The sequence below is a fragment of the Panthera pardus genome, unplaced genomic scaffold (genome assembly GCF_024362965.1).
Source record: "Panthera pardus isolate Hobbes unplaced genomic scaffold, ASM2436296v1 HiC_scaffold_10, whole genome shotgun sequence".
NCBI classification, from domain to species: domain Eukaryota; kingdom Metazoa; phylum Chordata; class Mammalia; order Carnivora; family Felidae; genus Panthera; species Panthera pardus.
In genome coordinates, this window is record NW_026526655.1 from 58,415,470 (window position 1) to 58,434,466 (window position 18,997).

An 18,997-nucleotide genomic window follows, 5' to 3' on the forward strand; every position below is an offset into this window, starting at 1 on the left:
AGCAGATTCAGCACCAACCACACTCTTCTCAAAGTCATTCAGCACAAGAGCCCCATGCACTCTCAGCCCAGAACGAGCCACAGCAACTCAAACTGTCCTACGTGTAGAATGTGGACTTCTGTGACTCAGGATGATCAGTGTTTTACGCTAACAGCTGACTATCTACTCAGACCTAGTGACCCTGATCAAATCAATCCACATAGATGGGGGTCTGGTTTACACAAAAAGGAGGGGATTGCTCACCATTCAAAAGAATTCATTCCCTACTATAAATTATTTTAACTGAACCTGACTCATGGTGCATTTAAATATACAGTGCGTTTCAGTCAACTTGTCAAGGGTATAGCAATTATGTAAAGTGAGGCACCCTGTAATACTGTTAGGCCCTTAGCAACTCCCTGGGCTCCCAGGGCTCTGGGCAGCCCAGCTGTCACTTGCCACAAACAGGTGGTATGAAACAATAGCTCCACTGAGCCGACTCACTTTCCAAGCCCTCTAACGGCCAAGCTTCCAGCCAGACAGTCCCCACGAGCAGCACCCATCCACACCAGCACCCACAGCCCATGGAGCCCTGGCCGCTCCTCCTGCTCCTTGGGCTCTGCTCAGGTAAGTGCCAGGGTCGAGGGGCTCTCCTGTGACGCTGAAGCATTGGAAGCCCCCAGACCAGTACGTTGCTTGTCTGAGGGGAATACGGGGTGGTAGGGCTTTGTCAGCCTGAGGCAGTATACTCTGTCAGTTTCTCACTCCTGTTGGCTTGATTCGGTTTGTGGATAAAGATTTCTAATTTGTGTTATCCAATTAAAATAGGAGCTGTGGGCTCAAAGCCTGCAAAGTAGATGTGCGGGTCTCTGCCTCCATCAGTGCCTGGCATCGGACTTGCCCTTATGATCAGATTCAGCAGCCTTACCACCCTCCCGGAGCAGCTTTCATATCTGAACAACTGTAAGCACTTAGGGTGGCATCTTATAATTACAGACAATTTGGTTAACAAGTCCTTTTACTGCTCTGGGAGAATTCTGATAATGAAGAGATTGATTGACAGCTCCATGTGCTGGAAAGAGAATCCTATTAATAATTGTAACTAAACTCTTTCCGTGAGAGATTACATATTTGGTCTTTCTTTCTTTTTTTTTTTTAACTTCCAAAGTTAAAAACCAAAAGGCCCTATGAATGCGTTTCTGCCTACTTTTTTACCATATGTAAGTTTGGGTTTGAAATGAAACTATAAAACCTTGCACAGCCCTTGACCTGCATTCACCTCTGGAATGTGTCACAACACAGCAGCTGAAACCTTAGCCTTGATCCCAAACTTCCGGTAGGGGGAAGTAGGAGATGCTTGCTGATTGCTTCACATAAAAGTTTACTGGTGATATCATCCCAGTGGAGAAACGAGACGGCTGACATTCTGTGATTTCTCTTTTCCAATATTGCTCCGACAAACACAGGCCTTCTGGGCAACAATGGTGAAAAGCTTTATTATTCATGTTTTTCAACAGCAGAATTCAGGGAAATTGCCTGAGCTCTGATAAATTCCAGTCTGCGGGACTTGGACTTGATCCAACCCAAACTGGCCTGGTGGTGATAGCGTTGGTGATAGCGTTGGTGACGGTGGTGCAGTGGGTGTGCCACATGCGTGTGTGTGTGTGTGTGTGTGTAAGCATGTATGTGCCTGCAAACGCTACACTCAATGAAAATTCTTAAGTGATATGCTTACATGTGAAAATCCTCAGGTGATCTCTTAGGATACCAAAGACCCCTGAAAATGCGTGTTTACCCATCTAAAACAGCATGTGATATATATTTAGATCAAACCTAGAATTTCCTGGTATCAATTCACATAGGACTTCAGAGAAATTCAGAGCTAGATGAGGCAAGGCCCACAACTTAAATTTGTTATTGTAGGGAAACTGAGGCTGAAAGACATGAACTGACCTGCCTGAGGTCACCTAATTTATAAAGGTTGGAATGAGATCAGTCGGAGACTGTTTATTGTGGGCCTCATTAGAAAACACAGCCTGCAAGCATCAAAGGTAGCAGGAGATACAGCACCATGTTGAGACAAGAATTACCTAAAGTGACTAGTGACATTTCAGAACTCCTTTTGCCCAGTCCATCGTACTGTTCCTCCATAAAAACTGCAAATTGAGGGGCGCCTGGGTGGCTTAGTCGGTTGTCTGACTTCAGCTGAGGTCATCATGATCTCACAGTTCCCGGGTTTGAATCCTGCATCCGGCTCTGTGCGGACAGCCTTGAGCCTGTTTCAGATTCTGTCTCCCTCTCTCTCTCTGCCCCTCCTCTGCTCATGCTCTGTCTGTCTGTCTCTCTCTCTCTCTCTCTCTCTCAAAAATAAATAAGCATTAAAAATTTTTTTTTAAAATATGCAAATCGACCCGGTAGAGTACAAAAAGAACACTTGGAAATTGTGGCTGGGTTCCCCTAGTTAGAATCAGTTCTTTGTGGCCAAAATTCTCATTCACATCAGGGACATAATGATCTCTGTTCTACTTACATAGCACCTTTCATCACAACCTTTTCCTCTCTTCTGTCTCCAGAATCCCAAGTACTTCACTGCCACTTTTCTTACGCCGTATTACTTTGCAACTTGTTCCTAGCTCTTTGGGTAAATGACAAATGTCAATCTTCATGAGGGTAGGAAGACAAGATTCATATAATTCATCTCTGAATATCTCAAAGCTCTTAAAACAATGCTTTGCATATAGTAAGTGCTCAACAAATAATGAATGAATTAATGTTACTACCATCTGGATACAGATTACCCCTATGATTTTGCTGAAAAGAAAGACTTTGACATTATTTCTGTGTGTGTGTTTATTAATTTATACCCTGTCTTTTTAAGAAAGTATCTACTGTGATTCATTGATTCCATGAAGAGCTGGTCCAATTAATTACACGGACCACATTGCAGCTGGGAACAGAATCACAGAATTCTGACTTCAAGTCCTGTATGTTTTCTATTACTCCACCCTGCTTTGGGCAGGAAAAAAAGAAACAAACAATGAACCCAATCTAAGAAATGGAGACCTCCTTAGAAATTCCTTAGGAATGCATTACGGAAAGAACAAGGTTCCTTGTTATTAGTGAGACTGAGAGAGGAGGAAGCGAATGTCACTGGAATGCTGACCGGGCCTGTCTCCCAGTCCTTGCCTTCTCCCCAGTGGACCATAGAGTTGGCCTGCATAGTTTTCCTGCTACATAATGTAGACCATCTGCTCTATCTGTTGCTTTCTAGTATGGTCTTCCTGTCAAAGGGGAATAAACAGTCACTTAAAGATAAGCAGCCCAGCCAGTGCCAAAGCAATAGCTTCACACTCTGTAGCCAAGGCACTCAGTGACCCATGACAGTGCCCTGCCCATGAGCCAGGAGGGGCCCAGGAGAGACAGGTGTGGAAGACAGGGCATTGCTGTGTCCCAGGTGCTCAATGGGGTGACAGCAAAAACGGTCTTTGGACAACACGCTCCCTTGAAGCGTCCTTGAATGCAAGTTGTTTGGGTGAGGCGTGGTGTTTAAGTGCTGCATGGACGCTTTGGGATTCAGAAAATTGGGGAAACTAGAAATGAGGTAGGCTAGGTCAGGGGTTCCATACATAGAATCCAGGAAGGTCATAATGAAGACATTTAACAAGCTACGCGGAAAGCTTCAAAAATCCAAATGGAAAAGATACATTCACCCTAAGGGAGGTGACAAAGAGCACAGACCCTGGGGTCAGATTGCCTGCATTTATAATCCCACTTCCAACTACCTGGGAACCATGAACACATGCTTCGACTGTCCGAATGTCCATTTTCTCACTTGTAAACTAGGGGTAAAGACTTATCTCATAGGATTATTATAAGGATTCAATAAGGTAATACAAATACAGGGCCTTCAATGAAGCTCTCCTAACAAAATACACATTTTTGTGGGGATGAACGTGTTTTGACGCATTGTGTGACATTGGTTATTCCAAGCCGGTCCAAAGTTCTGGGTGAGAAATAGTGGTGGAGAGCGTGGTCGCTGGGCTTGAGTCCTGGCTCCACCGTTTACGAAATCTGGACAACTCACTCAACCTCCCTATGGTTCAATTTCCTCCTCTGTAAAGTGAAGACAAGAACCGTGCCTACCCCACCCAGTTACGAGAAAAGAAAGAGTCAATACGTATAAAGCATGTCTACCACATAACAAATTGGATACGCTAGTTATTTTTATTAATAAAAATAGAAAGGTAATTGGTTAACTTAACAGTTATTTGGTTGACAAACTCTTTCAAACCTAGGATTCAAGGAGAAAAACAGTAAAGAAAAATAATAACCTGTCTTAGAGGCAAGAGGTTAACATTACTGGGGACAAGGGAAAGCATCTCACTCATGCGATTTTTGAAGTTGTCACGGCCCAGGGAAAAGGTATGGTGGCTTCAGGAATAACCTGTGGAAAGGGGAGATCTGCTTACATGAATTAGGGCAAATGGATCATGTGTCTGCTTCCTCTCCTGACCCTGAACAGGCAATCCCCAATCCACGTAAGGCTGGAGTTACAAAGATCCTTCATAAGGCACTTGATGGAATTTGGAACGCTTTTTCTCATGGTTAGAACGGTGGGTGCATTCGTGCACTTTCTAAGACAGCCCACGGCACACTCGTGACCTCACGAGTCAGTGCAGGAGCACAGCGCAGAATGACAGGGCTCCTCCCAAGCCCCGCCCCAGCCACAGGACCTTGGACAAGTCTTCCAGCCTCTCAGATCTCACGTGAGAATGACCGTCTGCCTGCCTCGTCGCAGGCTGGTGAGAACTGCATAACATTGGATATAGAAAAGCTGTGGGGTCCAAGAGTAGTAGATACTATTTTTCATCCACCTGAGGGAAAATGCAGTAAAGATTCCTAAGAAGTCACTCGTGCTCCAGACAGGAGGAGCTCCAAACCCAGGTCAGAAAAGCACGTGGTGTTTACTTAATGTTAACAGGGACACGGACCCACCAGCAGTACTTTTTTTAATTACAAGAAAAAACACACTACGTAGAATTTGCCACAGGAAATACACATCACATAAAACTACCATTTGGAGTGCGTGATTTAGTGACATTTAGTACATTCACGGTGTTGTGCAACCATCACCGCTATCCAGTTCCAGAACGTTTTCGTCACCCCAACAGGAAACCCTGTACCCATCGGCAGTTACTCTCGCTTCCCCTGTCTCCTCAGCCCCTGCTAACCACTGATCTGCTAGCTCTATGGATTTACCTCTTCTGGATATTTCATATCAATGGAATCATACACTATGTGCCCCTTTGTGTCCAATTTCTCTCACTTAGCACGTTTTCAGGGCTCAACCATGTTGTACCGTGAGTCAACTCTTCATTCATTTTTATGGGTGAATAATATTCCACCGCATGTATATGGCGCAATTTGTTCATCCGCTTATCTGCTGATGGGCATTCAGGTTGTTTCCATCTTTTGGCTATTATGTATAACGCTGCCGTGAACACTGGTGCACGAGTTTTTGTGTGGCCAGTTCTTTGAGGGGATACACCTAGGAGTGGCATCACTAGGTCACAGGGTCACTCTGCACGCACCTCGTGTGAAGAACCGCCAAATGCTCTCCCACGGTGGCTGCACCGTGCCCCAATCTCACCAACACTCGCCGTCTTCAGTTCTGTGAATGGCGGCCATCCCAGCGGGTATGAACCGGCATCAATTTTCGGCTGTTCAGTGCATCATGAGATCTGACGCCAGCCAACCTGAGATTTCATCGCCCCATGAGTAGACTCTGAAATACGAAGATGGGCTTTTGTGTGGACTTGTCTTCTTGTGTGTGCGCAACGACAAGCCTGATTCAGCCAGAGGCTGTATTAAGGAATGTCATCTGTTCAGAGCACAAGTGTCAGGATAATCTGGCACACCCCGCCAGGCAAGGGACAGCACCGGCAGCTGCGATTGGAAAAGAACTTAGGGCAATAGAAGCTGCACTGGGAGCCCTTCAACAAGGGGGCCTGTGTGCCTTCCATTAGCTGGTCACGCCTCAGTTACTTATGCGAGTGTTTGTAGAGGGCGGGGAGCAGAATCTGACAGTGTGTGTGTCATTTGCTGTCTCAGCTGGCCTCGTCCTAGGCTCCGAACATGAGACCCGCCTGGTGGCAAAGCTGTTTGAAGATTACAACAGTGTGGTTCGGCCCGTGGAAGACCACCGCCAGGTTGTGGAGGTCACCGTGGGTCTGCAGCTGATACAGCTCATCAATGTGGTGAGACAGCCGCACTCTGGGCTCCCCACCCCTCTCACCCTGCAGCACCCTCCCCCCTCCTCCTGTCCTTACTCCTAAAGATGGGGTCTTCTCTTTTTTTCAGGATGAAGTAAATCAGATTGTGACAACGAATGTGCGACTGAAACAGGTATTCAGCTAGATAACTGCATTGATGCTGCCGGTATTCACCCCGGAATTTAACCTGAGCCCAAAGGGAATCAATCTGGGTAACACGGTTTACATACCAACATCGTGGAAGTATAAATATTTTGGTGTAGTGAGATTGTGGGTCATATTTGTTGGTATGTGTGTGTTTGTTTTTTACTTCGTGTTTTGTGCTTGTATATTAGTTTGCTAGGCCACCTGTCATAAACAAAGCCACAAACTAGGTGGCTCAAACAAGAGACATTTATTCTCTTGCAGCTCTTCAGGCCAAACGTCCAAAGTCAAGGTATCGGCAGAACTGGTTCCGTCTGAGGGCTGTGAGGGACGAACTGCTCCAGGCCTGTCTCTTTTTGCGTGTAGTTGGCCAACGTCATGTTCACATGGCATTCTTCTTGAAAATGTTTGCCTTCCCATGTCCCCTTCTTTAAGGACACCAGTTGTGTTCCATTAGAGCCTCTCTTAAGCGCCTAATTCTAACCTAATTAGGCCCTATCTCCAAATGAAGTTATATTATGAGGTACTGGAAACTGGGGTTTCAACACGCGAATTCCGGGGGAGACGCAGTTCAGGTCATAACACTGTGTCATCTGAATTTGCTACGTTGGGCATTTATTTCTTTTATAAGGTAGGAAAGAAATATACCACTTTTATAAAATGATGTTGCCTGCTTGGGAGAAATGTTTACCAGAAGGTCATGCTCCTTTCCTGGGGTGGGCAGGATGGCATGGGAGATGGGCTACCCTGAAGTACCTTTGTTTTCTCATCTGTAAAATGGGGTCAATAATTGCTCTTCCCTCACAGGACTATTGTGAAGACCACGAGATGAATATGGGTAAAATGCTTGTAATAGTGTCTACATGTAGTCAGTACCATAGAGGCGTTTGGTGTTATCGTTTGCTAGCGTGCAAGCTGAATTCTGAATCAAACCTCTTTTACTGGAGCACAACTCTTGTCCACATCTGAACTATCATACCCATCAGAACTCTTAGGTTTTTGAAAAATGTGTTTAGCTCTTTTTATTAGCAAAATGTCGTCTCCATGTTTTAGCAATGGGTAGACTACAACCTAAAATGGAATCCAGAGGACTATGGTGGCGTGAAAAAAATTCACATTCCTTCGGAAAAGATCTGGCGCCCAGACCTCGTTCTCTATAACAAGTAAGCAAAACAGACGGGCTGGGGAGGGCAACATTCCTGGGGCAGGTGGAGCCCAAGCCCTATAGGAAGGGCTGCTACTCTCAGTACGCTTCTCACCACCGTTCACATTAAATAACCCTTAAAAACCAAGAGCCAAGTTGACATGCTAGGGGTGCCATATGGTGTCTCATGTTATGAATAGAAACAATTATCAGAGCCAAATTGAATCAGGGCTGTGGGGTGGGGGACATTTAATCCCTGAGAGCTCCTGAAGGGTGGAGGGCAACCATCCAAGGAACCCAAATTCATATAATTGAGTTCCTTGGAATTAAACGTCCTTCCTACCAATAGGTCTGAACCTCCCGGGGTTGTTATCCATCACGTCGTCATGGCTTCCCAGGGCATCGCGTGCTGCTGATGGCCTGGGATGCCTGCGTAGCCCATCCACCGGGCTCCGTGACAGACTGCATGTTGTGAAATTATAATGTGATTCAAGACACTCCGGTTTAATGACAGGTTCATTATCATACGCCCTTCATTTGTCAGGGAACGTTCGTTTCAAAGAGCATCCTTCCCAGGCAGGAGCATTCGCCATCGGCCGAGAGGATGTGTGGCCTGACATTCTACAGCATGTGTCTGTGTGAGCAGGCTGTGCCTTCTCGCAGATTGACCAGGGAGGGCGGCAGGGGCTTGTGAATGGAAATGACACCCTCATTTAAGGCTGGCCCTCCTCCTTTGATTTTCTACTACGTATTTCCCAGTGGCACCTGAGATTCAAGCTTGAGCCAAATTATCCTATCATTTGTGTAACCTTTTCGGACAAATACGCTGATGGAGTGTCTTGTGTTAGTTTTCTCGTTCAGCAAGAATCTAAGAGAAGAGCCATTAAAATCCGCTCCTCCTTTTGACAAACTCACTCGGGAACATCCTGGTGGGGGGAGAACCCTGTTTTACTTATCTCTATCTATAGAGATGGACCCAGATGACCCTGTGGCCCTCTGCTCTTTGGGTCTCTTTTGGGAAGGTCCAAAACTGCATAGTTTTCTGGATAGAGCTCTACCTCCATCCCAAGGAAAAATCAGTGGGGAGAAAATCTCTTGGTTAATGAAGTGAGACTCCAATATATGCCATATGTCCCCGAAAGCCCACCAAGGCAGACCCCCCCCCACTTGTTCAACATCTATTCTAAATGCCTTTGGCCAAGGCCCCCAGGACACAGGCCATTTGGGGTCACGTGGACTGCCCACTGAATGAGGCCTGCAGAAGTGGCTTGTTATTTTTTAATATCTACCATGTTGGATTTTTGTAGTGAGAAATCAGTGCCAACTTTCGGAAATTTAAAAATATCACATTAAACTCTGGAGTTTTAGTCCCTCTAGAAAAATCCAACATTCAAAAATATGGAAACTTTGTATTAAAAAATCTAGATTTCCCGCTTCCGAGGAAAAATCCAAATATCTGGCAGTTTGGGGCCTTCACTCACACAAGGAAGCCACAGCAAAGCGGAGGGTCACCTTCTTTAGAGGAGAGAGGGCTCTCCACTGCCCTTACTGCCTTCCTCACCTGCCTGGCCATGGTGGCATCTGGGTTTGTAGCCCCACCTTATCGAGTTCTAAATAGTTCTGAAAGAGGTAACAGAGCCTTTCTTAACCTGCTTACCACAGTAACGAGCCACTGGACCTGTTTTTATTTTAAATTCCTGTTTTTTCCCCCCAGTTAACTTTCAAGGTATATTGGGGGAGGAATAGATGGAAATTAACATTACAAATACTACTGAGGACTGGGAAGGAAAAAAAAAATCTGGTATACAGTGTTACCTGTTATTTCCTTAAAATTAGATTCCTAAGTTCTTCCCCAGATATTCTGATTTAGTGCTTCAGATGGTGCTCGGAAACCTGTATTTTAAACAAGCACCCCAGCGTTTCTATTATCAGACAAACCTGGGAAACACTGCTATGGATAAAAAGTGACACTGTCCCAGTGAAAGCGTCTATAATTAGCACCTGAATAATTAACAGCTGTCTCCTGCTAACATCCCCGAGCAGAACTGAAGGCTCATCCGTCACTTGGAGTCATGTTCCTCTTTGATCCCAATTGCAGTGCAGATGGTGACTTTGCCATTGTCAAGTTCACCAAAGTGCTCCTGGACTACACTGGCCACATCACGTGGACGCCTCCAGCCATCTTCAAAAGCTACTGTGAGATCATCGTCACCCACTTTCCCTTTGATGAACAGAACTGCAGCATGAAGCTGGGTACCTGGACCTACGATGGCTCTGTGGTGGCCATCAACCCGGTAGGTGCTGCCCTCGTGTGATGCGGCTGGTCTCAGGAAACGCGTAATTCAGGTGTCCAATTCTGCGCCTCCAGAGTCACAGGCTCTCAGCGCCCATTTGAACTTTGGGATCGCCCAGTTCAGTGGTTCTCGATATGGGGACGGTTCTTGATGTGTGCCCATGAGTACCACCTGGAAGCTTATGTAAATTCCTATGCCCAGGCTCCGTCCTAGGAATTTTGGCTTAATCGGTCTGGGGTGGGACTAAGGCACCAATATGTTTTGAAGTTCCCAGGTGACTTGAATGTGTAGTCAACATGGAGGATCCCAATAGTCCCAGCCCCCTTATTTTACAGGAAAGGACTCTATGGCCCCAACCGGAAGTGGCCCTCGTGGGTCCTGTCCCGGGTACACGACAGCACCGCCTACAGCTGATTTTGAAACCCACCCCTCCTCAGGGTGATGTGGCTGGGTTTTCAATGTTTCATTTCATCTTCTCAGGAAAGCGACCAACCAGACCTCAGCAACTTCATGGAAAGCGGAGAATGGGTGATCAAGGAGTCCCGAGGCTGGAAGCACTGGGTGTTCTACGCCTGCTGCCCCTCCACCCCCTACCTGGACATCACCTACCACTTCGTCATGCAGCGCCTGCCCCTCTACTTCATCGTCAACGTCATCATTCCCTGCCTGCTCTTCTCCTTCCTAACCGGCCTGGTGTTCTACCTGCCCACAGACTCAGGTGGGTGCAGGTGCCATGGCTGCTGATGCAGGCAGATCTTGTGCCGCTATTTTGGGGAAAACCAGAAATAATTATGGGCTAACAAACAAGGATGAGCAGACAGGCCCAAATCATCATCGCTGGGAGGATGCATTTACTGAGAGGCCATGTTCGGTGGTAAGTCACTGGTGGGGGGAGCTCACAGCTAGAGCAGACTACGGAGCAGGCAGAGAGTTGACCGTGACCCTGGAGGTGCACAGACACAGCTCAGTGTAGTTAAAGCGAATAACCATCAATGCTTACTTGCTGAATACCTACTGTGTGCCCAGAGACATGCTGGGTAAGGCTTGGGTCACCCCTCATGCCACTTCCCCTATGAAGCCACTTGCTATATCCTGACCAAGCCAGGTCTTGCCTCTTTAAAAAAAAAAAAAAATTATGTTTATTTTTATTTTTGAGAGAGAGACAGAGTATGAGCGGGCAGGGGCAGAGAGAGAGGGAGACAGAATCAGAAGCAGGCTCCAGGCTCCAAGCTGTCAGCACAGAGCCCAACGCGGGGCTTGAACTCACGAACCGTGAGATTGTGACCTAAGCCGAAGTTGGACGCTCAACCAACCGAGCCACCCAGGCGCTTCCAGGTCTTGCCTCTTTTGCTCACTGCTTGCCATTTGAAAATCGCTTTTGCATGTCTGTTTTCCAGGTGGCACAATCTTTACACACAAGACCATACTTCCCAAGTGGCAATTCTTTCTCACATATCAGCCTGGACAACTTCCTTACTTCCTACTGAGTGATCACATCTGTGACATAATTTCAACAAACACCAACAATCCCCAGAAAAGGGGAAGAGGGCACACAAGTGCCTGTGAGAAGTCACCTGCTCATAAACAATTTAGGGCAGACAAGTGGGGACAAAGAAAAGATACAGACAGTCCTCAAACTTATGACAGGGAACAATTATATCAAAATGATAAACACAAATAAACACACACACACACACACACACACACACAAAATCTAAGTCTAACTTTATAACAAGGGGAAAAGAAGATTATGAATTCACTCATTTGACACGTATTTGTTGAACAATTGTTATGTGGCACAGATACAGTAGAGAATAAGGCAGAACTTGCCCCACAGAATGCCCGTTGTTCTTATGACTGTACTTATTTTTAAACAAATGATCACAAACACAATTTGTTTTTGACTTTCTGACAAATTAAGCCTCTTAAAGTGAAGAGACTACTAGTTAGGGCAATATGGAAACTAGTCAGAATCTCTATAAATGTGCGATGGTTTATGCTTGAAAAGCATGCAGAACAGTGAAAATGCTTGATAAATGTTAGCTATTATCATTATTACTCAAGGAATCTGATGTAATTTGATCAATGTTTCATATTTACATCTTATTTTTCACAAAAAATTACCTATCTTTATTTTAGTTTATTTATTTTAAGAGAGAGAAAGAGTGAGCATGAGCAGGGGAGGGGCAGAGAGAGGGAAAGAGAGGATTCCCAGAAAGCTCAGTGCTATCAGCTCACAAACTGTGAGATTATGACCGGAGCCGAAACCAAGAGTCAAATGTTCTACCGACGGAGCCACCCAGGTGCCCCCTCTTTTTCACTTTTAAAGACTTTCCTACCCACCCGGTAGACTTCTTCTCACTAGGTGGAATTGATCATTTCTTGTTTGCATCCACTCCATATCCTGTATACACTCCTAGCATCTGGAAGCATCCAGTACGGGAAAAAGCTCCATACTGGAGAACGGGACAACACAAGGGTCTCCCGAGACAAACAGCAAGACCAGCCCGAGGGAAATCCCTTCCAAAGGCTCTCGAGCTGCCTCCGAGGCCGTCAGTCCCCACAAAAATATTCCAGGGCCATTCAGTCCCCCACCCTCCTGGCTTGCCATACCAAGACTCGAACGGGGAATTATCCACCCTGAAATGATAGGATCTGGTGAGAAGAGGTCGGGGCAGGGGAACCCCTGGTCCCTTGATATGAAAGACAAAACAAGAAGAAAACCAAACTGTCCTCTAAATGAATGTGCAAAGTTCACTGGTTTTGTCCTTTTCTCAGTTTTGGTCTTGCAGCCCCCTCCCATACCGAGAAAAGTACACATGCGCTCCTGGGTTGCCCATCCACCTGCTGGGTCACGAGCAGCTTTGTGAGGTTGATGATAGTCTGTTGCAGACAGAAAAACTGCCACCTGGAGGCTAGCTTGTCACTCAGCTTGGTGTACCTGGCTCCCTGAGTTCCACCAAGCAGTGGAATGCTGGGACAGGAGACAAAGCAGCCCTCGGCTGCTTGGTGGCCTCTAGTGGAAGTGTCTGTCACTTGCCATGGTCAGTAGAGCTAAGGTGCTAAGGTCCCAGAGGACGAAATCCTGCCCCCCAAATGTCCCCAGCTGTATGCGGGTCACATGGTTCTCACCCCCTGGGTTTTGTGGCGTATTAGTCTGCTACAGCTGCCCTAATAAAGTGCCACAGACCGGGTGGCTGAAACAACAGGAATTTTGTCCACACAGTCCTGGAGGTCACGGTGTCGGCAGGTCTGGTTTCCTCTAGGCTTCTCTCCTTGGCTTGTGGATGGCCGTCTCCTCCCTGTGGCTTCCCCTGGTCTTTCCCCTCTGTGTGTGTCCGTGCCCTAATCTCCTTCTTTTTTTTTTTTTTTTTTTTAAAGTTTATTTTGAGAGTGATAGCACAAGTGGGGGAGGGGCAGAGAGAGAAAGAGAGGGAGAGAGAGGGGATCCCAAGCAGGCTCCACACCGTCAGCGCAGAGCCAGATGCGGGGCTCGAACTCACGCATCACGAGATCGTGACCTGAGCAGGAGTCAGACGCTTCACCGGCGGAGACACCCAGGCGCTCCCCAATCTCCCTTTCTTCTCAGGACACCAGTCATTGGAGGAGCGCCCTCCCTGATGAACTCATGTTGACTTAATTGCCTCTTTACAGGCCTCATCGACAAATACTGTCACTGAGGCCATGAGGCTTAGGACTTCCATGCAGAAAACCGAAGAGAACAATTCAGCCCATAAAACCAGTGAACGGGTTGTATTTCTTTTTCATTCCGTGCAGGAGAGAAGATGACTCTGAGCATCTCTGTCCTGCTGTCCTTGACCGTGTTCCTCCTGGTCATCGTGGAGCTAATCCCTTCCACCTCCAGTGCCGTGCCCTTGATTGGGAAATACATGCTGTTCACCATGGTGTTTGTCATCGCGTCCATCATCATCACAGTCATTGTCATCAACACACACCACCGTTCCCCCAGCACCCACGTCATGCCCAACTGGGTACGCAAGGTGAGCGAGCGAGGGCCCTGCCACCCGCCCCCCCCCCCCCCCGCGTGGGGCAGCACTGCCCTCATGAAGGTCTCTCCCTCCCCTTGGCTTGTGGAATTCTGGCTGATGCATGTGGGCCCTTAGGAACTGTCCTTTCCGGGGATTTTTAGAGGATTTCCGGAAGAAACTTTCTTTTAGCCTCTTGCTAGGGATAAGTAATTCCTATAGCCTTCCCAGACACAGAAGAAAAACAGAATTAACAAAGCCCACTCCAAATTCACGTTTAAAGAGTCTCTTTGATTAGAGAAGGTGAATATATCACTTTTTATTCAGAATCTGTGAAATTCCTGAGGTCTCTGTTTGTATGTCTCCCAATCTGTGAACAGACTGCTTATTTTTTGCTGGTAAAATCATCTGCTGAGAATAGAATAAGGGCTAGAGATAGAGAGGATGCTTGACGAGAAATTGTCAAAAAGTGAGTTTTCGTGAGGAACTTGGTCTCAGATATTTGCATTATTGAAATTTAAAAAGTGTTAGCATTTCAAATATGTCAGTTTTTAGGTAAAACTTCACAGAGACACCGACGTCAGGGTGTTTTCTGCAGAATGCAAAAGATTTGTCATGAATTAACAGAGAAACTACTGCTTGCTATGTATTCTTTGGGGAGGACAATCAGTCCCTGTATCTATAAAGACTTATGTGACTCCTGGCAACGCCCATGTTGCATTTCTTCAGGAATAAGAAATGGGGAGAAAAAAACACTGTGGCCGTTTTAGAGGCTGGACCCTCATATATTTTTTTAGCCAGAAGGGCTTTTCCTTTAATCATATTATCCAACTAACACAAGGCTTTGAAGGAAGCCGGTTCCTTGAAGGCTGGAAGCTTAAACTTCATTGGTTTCTCGAGCCCAACAGCTGCGCACGGGCTCCCTCCCGTGGTGAACTGTTCACATGACAAAATCAGCTCTATTAACCATAGTAATTTGACAGGCCACGGGGTAAGTCTGAAGGAAATTTTGAGAAAATCTAGTATCGTCCTTGTGTTTTAAGGACAAAGACCCTAAGGTCCAGCGAAGCTGACTGATTTGCCTAAAGTCACACGGCTAATTCAAAGTCAGAGTTTGATACTTGCATTACTGGCGTTAATTCATGCATGGATTTCTTTTTCGTGTTAGGTTTTTATCGACACTATCCCAAATATCATGTTCTTCTCCACCATGAAAAGACCATCCAGAGAAAAACAAGACAAAAAGATTTTTACAGAAGACATTGATATTTCTGACATTTCTGGGAAGCCGGGGCCTCCACCCATGGGCTTCCACTCTCCCCTGATCAAACACCCGGAGGTAAAAAGTGCCATTGAAGGAGTCAAATACATCGCAGAGACCATGAAGTCAGACCAGGAGTCCAATAACGTAAGCTTCGTGACTTGAAACCCACACCTCCGGGTTTAAATGATCCAATACGTGAACACAGATGGATGGGTTTGTCCTGAGGAGTAGGCTGGCATTCAAGAGGCAGCATTGGTGACCACCTCTAAGCCACCTTAGTGAGCCAACACATTGTGAATAATCTATTCGAATAATAAAGACCACAATGCCAGCCAAGGGATGTTACAGGCTTTGAGTGGGTCATAATTGATGCATAGCATGAACATGGTGAGTCCAAAAACCATCGTAAGGAAATTCTAACACTTTTCTCTCTCCCAGGCGGCTGAGGAATGGAAGTATGTTGCAATGGTGATGGACCACATTCTCCTTGGAGTCTTCATGCTTGTCTGTATCATTGGAACCCTGGCTGTGTTTGCAGGTCGGCTCATTGAATTAAATCAGCAAGGATGAGCAGAGCTGAGGCCACCTCTGCTCCCAGCACCAGGCAGAGCAGGGAAAGGCAGGGAAGACAGGAAGACTTGGCTATTTTGATACAGCTCACTTATCAAACATCTCATTTTCTGTATTTATGATTAATGATAATGATTCGTATTTACATAAGGTTATGGCCTCAAGTATTTTCACATCATTTCTCCCTTTAATCCTGCTCTGGCTGCCTGGAGAGTGAAACCATTTTTAGTAAATGAAATGGGGTCACTAACGAGACATATTCACGTCCAAAGGCGTCTGGAAGAGTTTTGCCCAGAATAACTGAGGTTTTCTGTTGGTTTGTTTTTAATTTTTTTTTTTAAGCAAAGAATGTATCCCTTGTTTAAAGTCAGTTTTGTACCTACAAGTAAAACCCACCTGCCAGTCCCCAAAAGACGAAGCGTTTGATTTGGAGAGAAAGGAAGCCGTAGAAAGGCAACATGTAAGTTCTGGAAATGGCCACCAAAATGCAAAGCGCATCAAAAAACCCATGCTTTAAAGCAGATTTCTAGAACTGGGAGGTGAGGGAAGGGCTTCCCACTCTGACACAGCGCCTGAGTAGTCGGGGCTTGAGGAACACAGCCAGCTGGTTTCCTAAGCTGTACTGAGTGTGAGGGCCGGCACTGTGCGAATGGCGCCCCATATGTGGTTTTGTTTTATCTTCATAACTTTATGACGTCCCTATTTTACAAATGAGAAAGCTGAACTCGAGAAGCTCAAGTTCACTGCCCACACTAGCAAGCAGAAGAACTGAGATGTGAACCAAGACCCAGTCTGAGTTCAGCAGCTCGGGGCTGGGTGGGATCTCCTGCTCCCTTGCTCCCCTGGACACGCCCCACGTGATCTAGGCCATCCTGTAACTCCCATCAGGGTTTTGAGAGCTTCAGTCTTAGTGCCAACCCCCTTCCTGCCTTCCCAATTAGGTCTTCTGCCCTCTTCCCCAGTCCTCGTCCAGTCAGGTGTGGGGGGCTTAGTTCTAGCAATGAAATCAGAAATGTATGCACATATCCTCACTGTTTCTGAAATTCCAGGCAAGTGAACAGGACAGAAACTTATTTCCCTTCGGAGCCACTTTCCAGCCACAATGTAGTTAGTTCACCTCAGAAGGAGAAAGCGTGCAGCCTGGGCTCGTTGTGGCCTTCGGAGCATTGGAACACGCCTGACCCATATGAGTACTGGGGAGAGTGGTAAACTGCACTGCTGGGCAGCCTCTCTGAACCCAGCTGGTTTCAACCTACTTCCCGAAGTAATTCATCAGCACAGACCTGTGGCACGGCAGAGTGCCCTCACTTTAGAGAAAACCCAAGGGAAAACAGTCTGGTGGTTCCTCAAAAAGCTAAACACGGGATTGCCATAGGATCTAGTAATTCTGCTGCCAGGTGTATACCCCAAAAGAACTGAAAGCAGGGACTTAAACAGAGAGCTTACACGCCAGTGTTCACAGCAGCAATAATCACAACAGCCAAAAGATGGCAACAACCCAAAGTGTCCATCAGTGGAACAGCAGTGTGTACATATGATATTACTGAGCCTTAAAGAGGAAAGCAGTTCTGATGTGTGTTACAGTATGTGTCAACCCCGAAAACATGTTTGATGAAATAAGCCAGACGCAAAAGGACAAATCTTGTGATCCCAGTTAAACGAAGTACTTAGAATAGGCAAATTCATAGAGACAGAAAGTAGGATAGAGATTGCCGAGGTTTGGAGGGAGGGGTGAGTTATTGCTCAATGGGTAGAATTTCGGATCGGGATGATGGGAAAGTTCTAGAAATGGACAGTGGTGATAGTTGCACAACACTGTGAATGTACTTAATGCCACTACGCTTAAAAATGGCTACGACAGTACATTCTGTGCATATTTTACCACAATTAAAAATAAAGAATGAAAACAATGGTAAAAATGTAAGTTTCGTGTTATATATACATTTTACCACAATTAGAAGGACAAAAAAGAATCTGCTGCTTGCCTAATCTCCCAGGACTGATTATTGACTCAGGGAAGGAACTTAAAAGTCATTTCCATTCTCATTTTAAGGATAAGGAAACTAAGGCTTAGAGAAATGACCTCCCTCTGGTCACAGGGCAATTTAGCGACAAGCCGGACCTCCTCACTCTGCTCTTGTGCTATTGCCATTACCTCAAATAACGACCCCAGCCCCGCAAAGCAAGGCCCTGTGTGTGACACATTCCCTCCTCGCCCAGCAGAACTAGTTTGACTGGACACCACAGTGTTACTGCGTGTAGCTCCATCGGCCCTTAAATATCTGTTCCATCAATCTGTCACCAAGTCGAAGGTTTCTGCCTTTGGAATCTCTTCCCTTAGTTCTGGCCCGCTCTCCAGAAGACCGCTGACTAGTGGGAGGAAAGGCAGGGGGTGCTGGGATCTGTCTCCCCACCTCCAGGTGTTTGCTGAGGGCTCGACCCGCCTGCCCCATGTAGCCCCATCCATGAGATGGGCGTGTCTGCACAGCAGGAGGACTTCTTGGGATGTCAGGAGCATCCTGGAAGCACAACACAGGCAGGTAAATGTGGATGGGGGTGCATTTATGACTGACGGTGCAAACAGAAACACTTCAGAATTCAGATCTCTAAGCGGTCTCTTTTTCTGCCCCTGGTTGTCACAACCGGGAGTTTTGTTTTGTGTAGAACCGCAAGTTTTGAAAAATTAGAAATTATGTTAACGTTTAAACCAATCAGACGGGGTCATCCAGGAGAGTTTTTGAGTCTGTCGGGAGGTAGCTGTGCTGGCTCCAGCCACTGGGGACCATGATGCCACCCTTGCCCGCTGCCCAACTTTTTCCGCCAGTCTTGCCTTCAAGCCTGAGTTCCCTGCTCCTGGTTCTCAAACCACCATGTTCAAGGTCATTTCTCACCACAGCTGCTGCTTGAGCTCTAGCCCCATGACAGTTCTTGGGCAGCCACAGCCACCTGCGGTCTCTCCCTCCCCACCCCCGCATCTACCCAAATTCCTCAAGCCCCATCACTCAATGCTGTCCTTTGCCCAAGGGAGTGTCTCTGCTTCCTGGGTTTTCCACGCAAACCTCCTCCCTGCTAGCTAAGGTCTTTCCCCACCGACATCCATGGTCTGATCACTGCTGCCGAGGTTATCTTCCTACAGCCCGGGTTCTCCAATTCTTGACCCCCAAGGTCACCCCACACTGCCCCATCCCACTGCTTGTGTTTACCAGTCACCACAACCATGCTCTTTTCTGCACTTCTGCCTGGGTCCCAGCTCTGCCATTGCCTTAATTTCTTCCCACTACCCCTGCCTAGGTCTGTCCTGACTGCAGCCCGAGTGCTGCAACTGTGGCAGCCCAAGATCAGTC

At 46.7% G+C, this 18,997-nt stretch overlaps 1 protein-coding gene across 1 annotated transcript; it reads left to right on the forward strand.

Moving 5' to 3' along the window:
- The first annotated feature begins 475 nt into the window (after window positions 1–475).
- Window positions 476–17,577, forward strand: CHRNA1 (cholinergic receptor nicotinic alpha 1 subunit). The gene is made up of 9 exons (XM_019460101.2): window positions 476–606; window positions 6,091–6,236; window positions 6,340–6,384; window positions 7,449–7,558; window positions 9,638–9,833; window positions 10,314–10,551; window positions 13,611–13,834; window positions 14,988–15,227; window positions 15,522–17,577. The coding sequence occupies exons 1-9, from the start codon at window positions 564–566 to the stop codon at window positions 15,651–15,653; spliced, it is 1,374 nt and encodes a 457-aa protein (XP_019315646.1). The 5' UTR covers window positions 476–563; the 3' UTR covers window positions 15,654–17,577.
- Window positions 17,578–18,997: the final 1,420 nt, after the last annotated feature.

Coding starts and splice junctions, on each gene's coding strand:
- CHRNA1 (XM_019460101.2), top strand. CDS start 564: ATGGAGCCCTGGCCGCTCCTCCTGCTCCTTGGGCTCTGCTCAG. Junction 6,385..7,448: donor CGAATGTGCGACTGAAACAG/GTATTCAGCTAG, acceptor TCCATGTTTTAG/CAATGGGTAGACTACAACCT. Junction 10,552..13,610: donor CTACCTGCCCACAGACTCAG/GTGGGTGCAGGT, acceptor CATTCCGTGCAG/GAGAGAAGATGACTCTGAGC.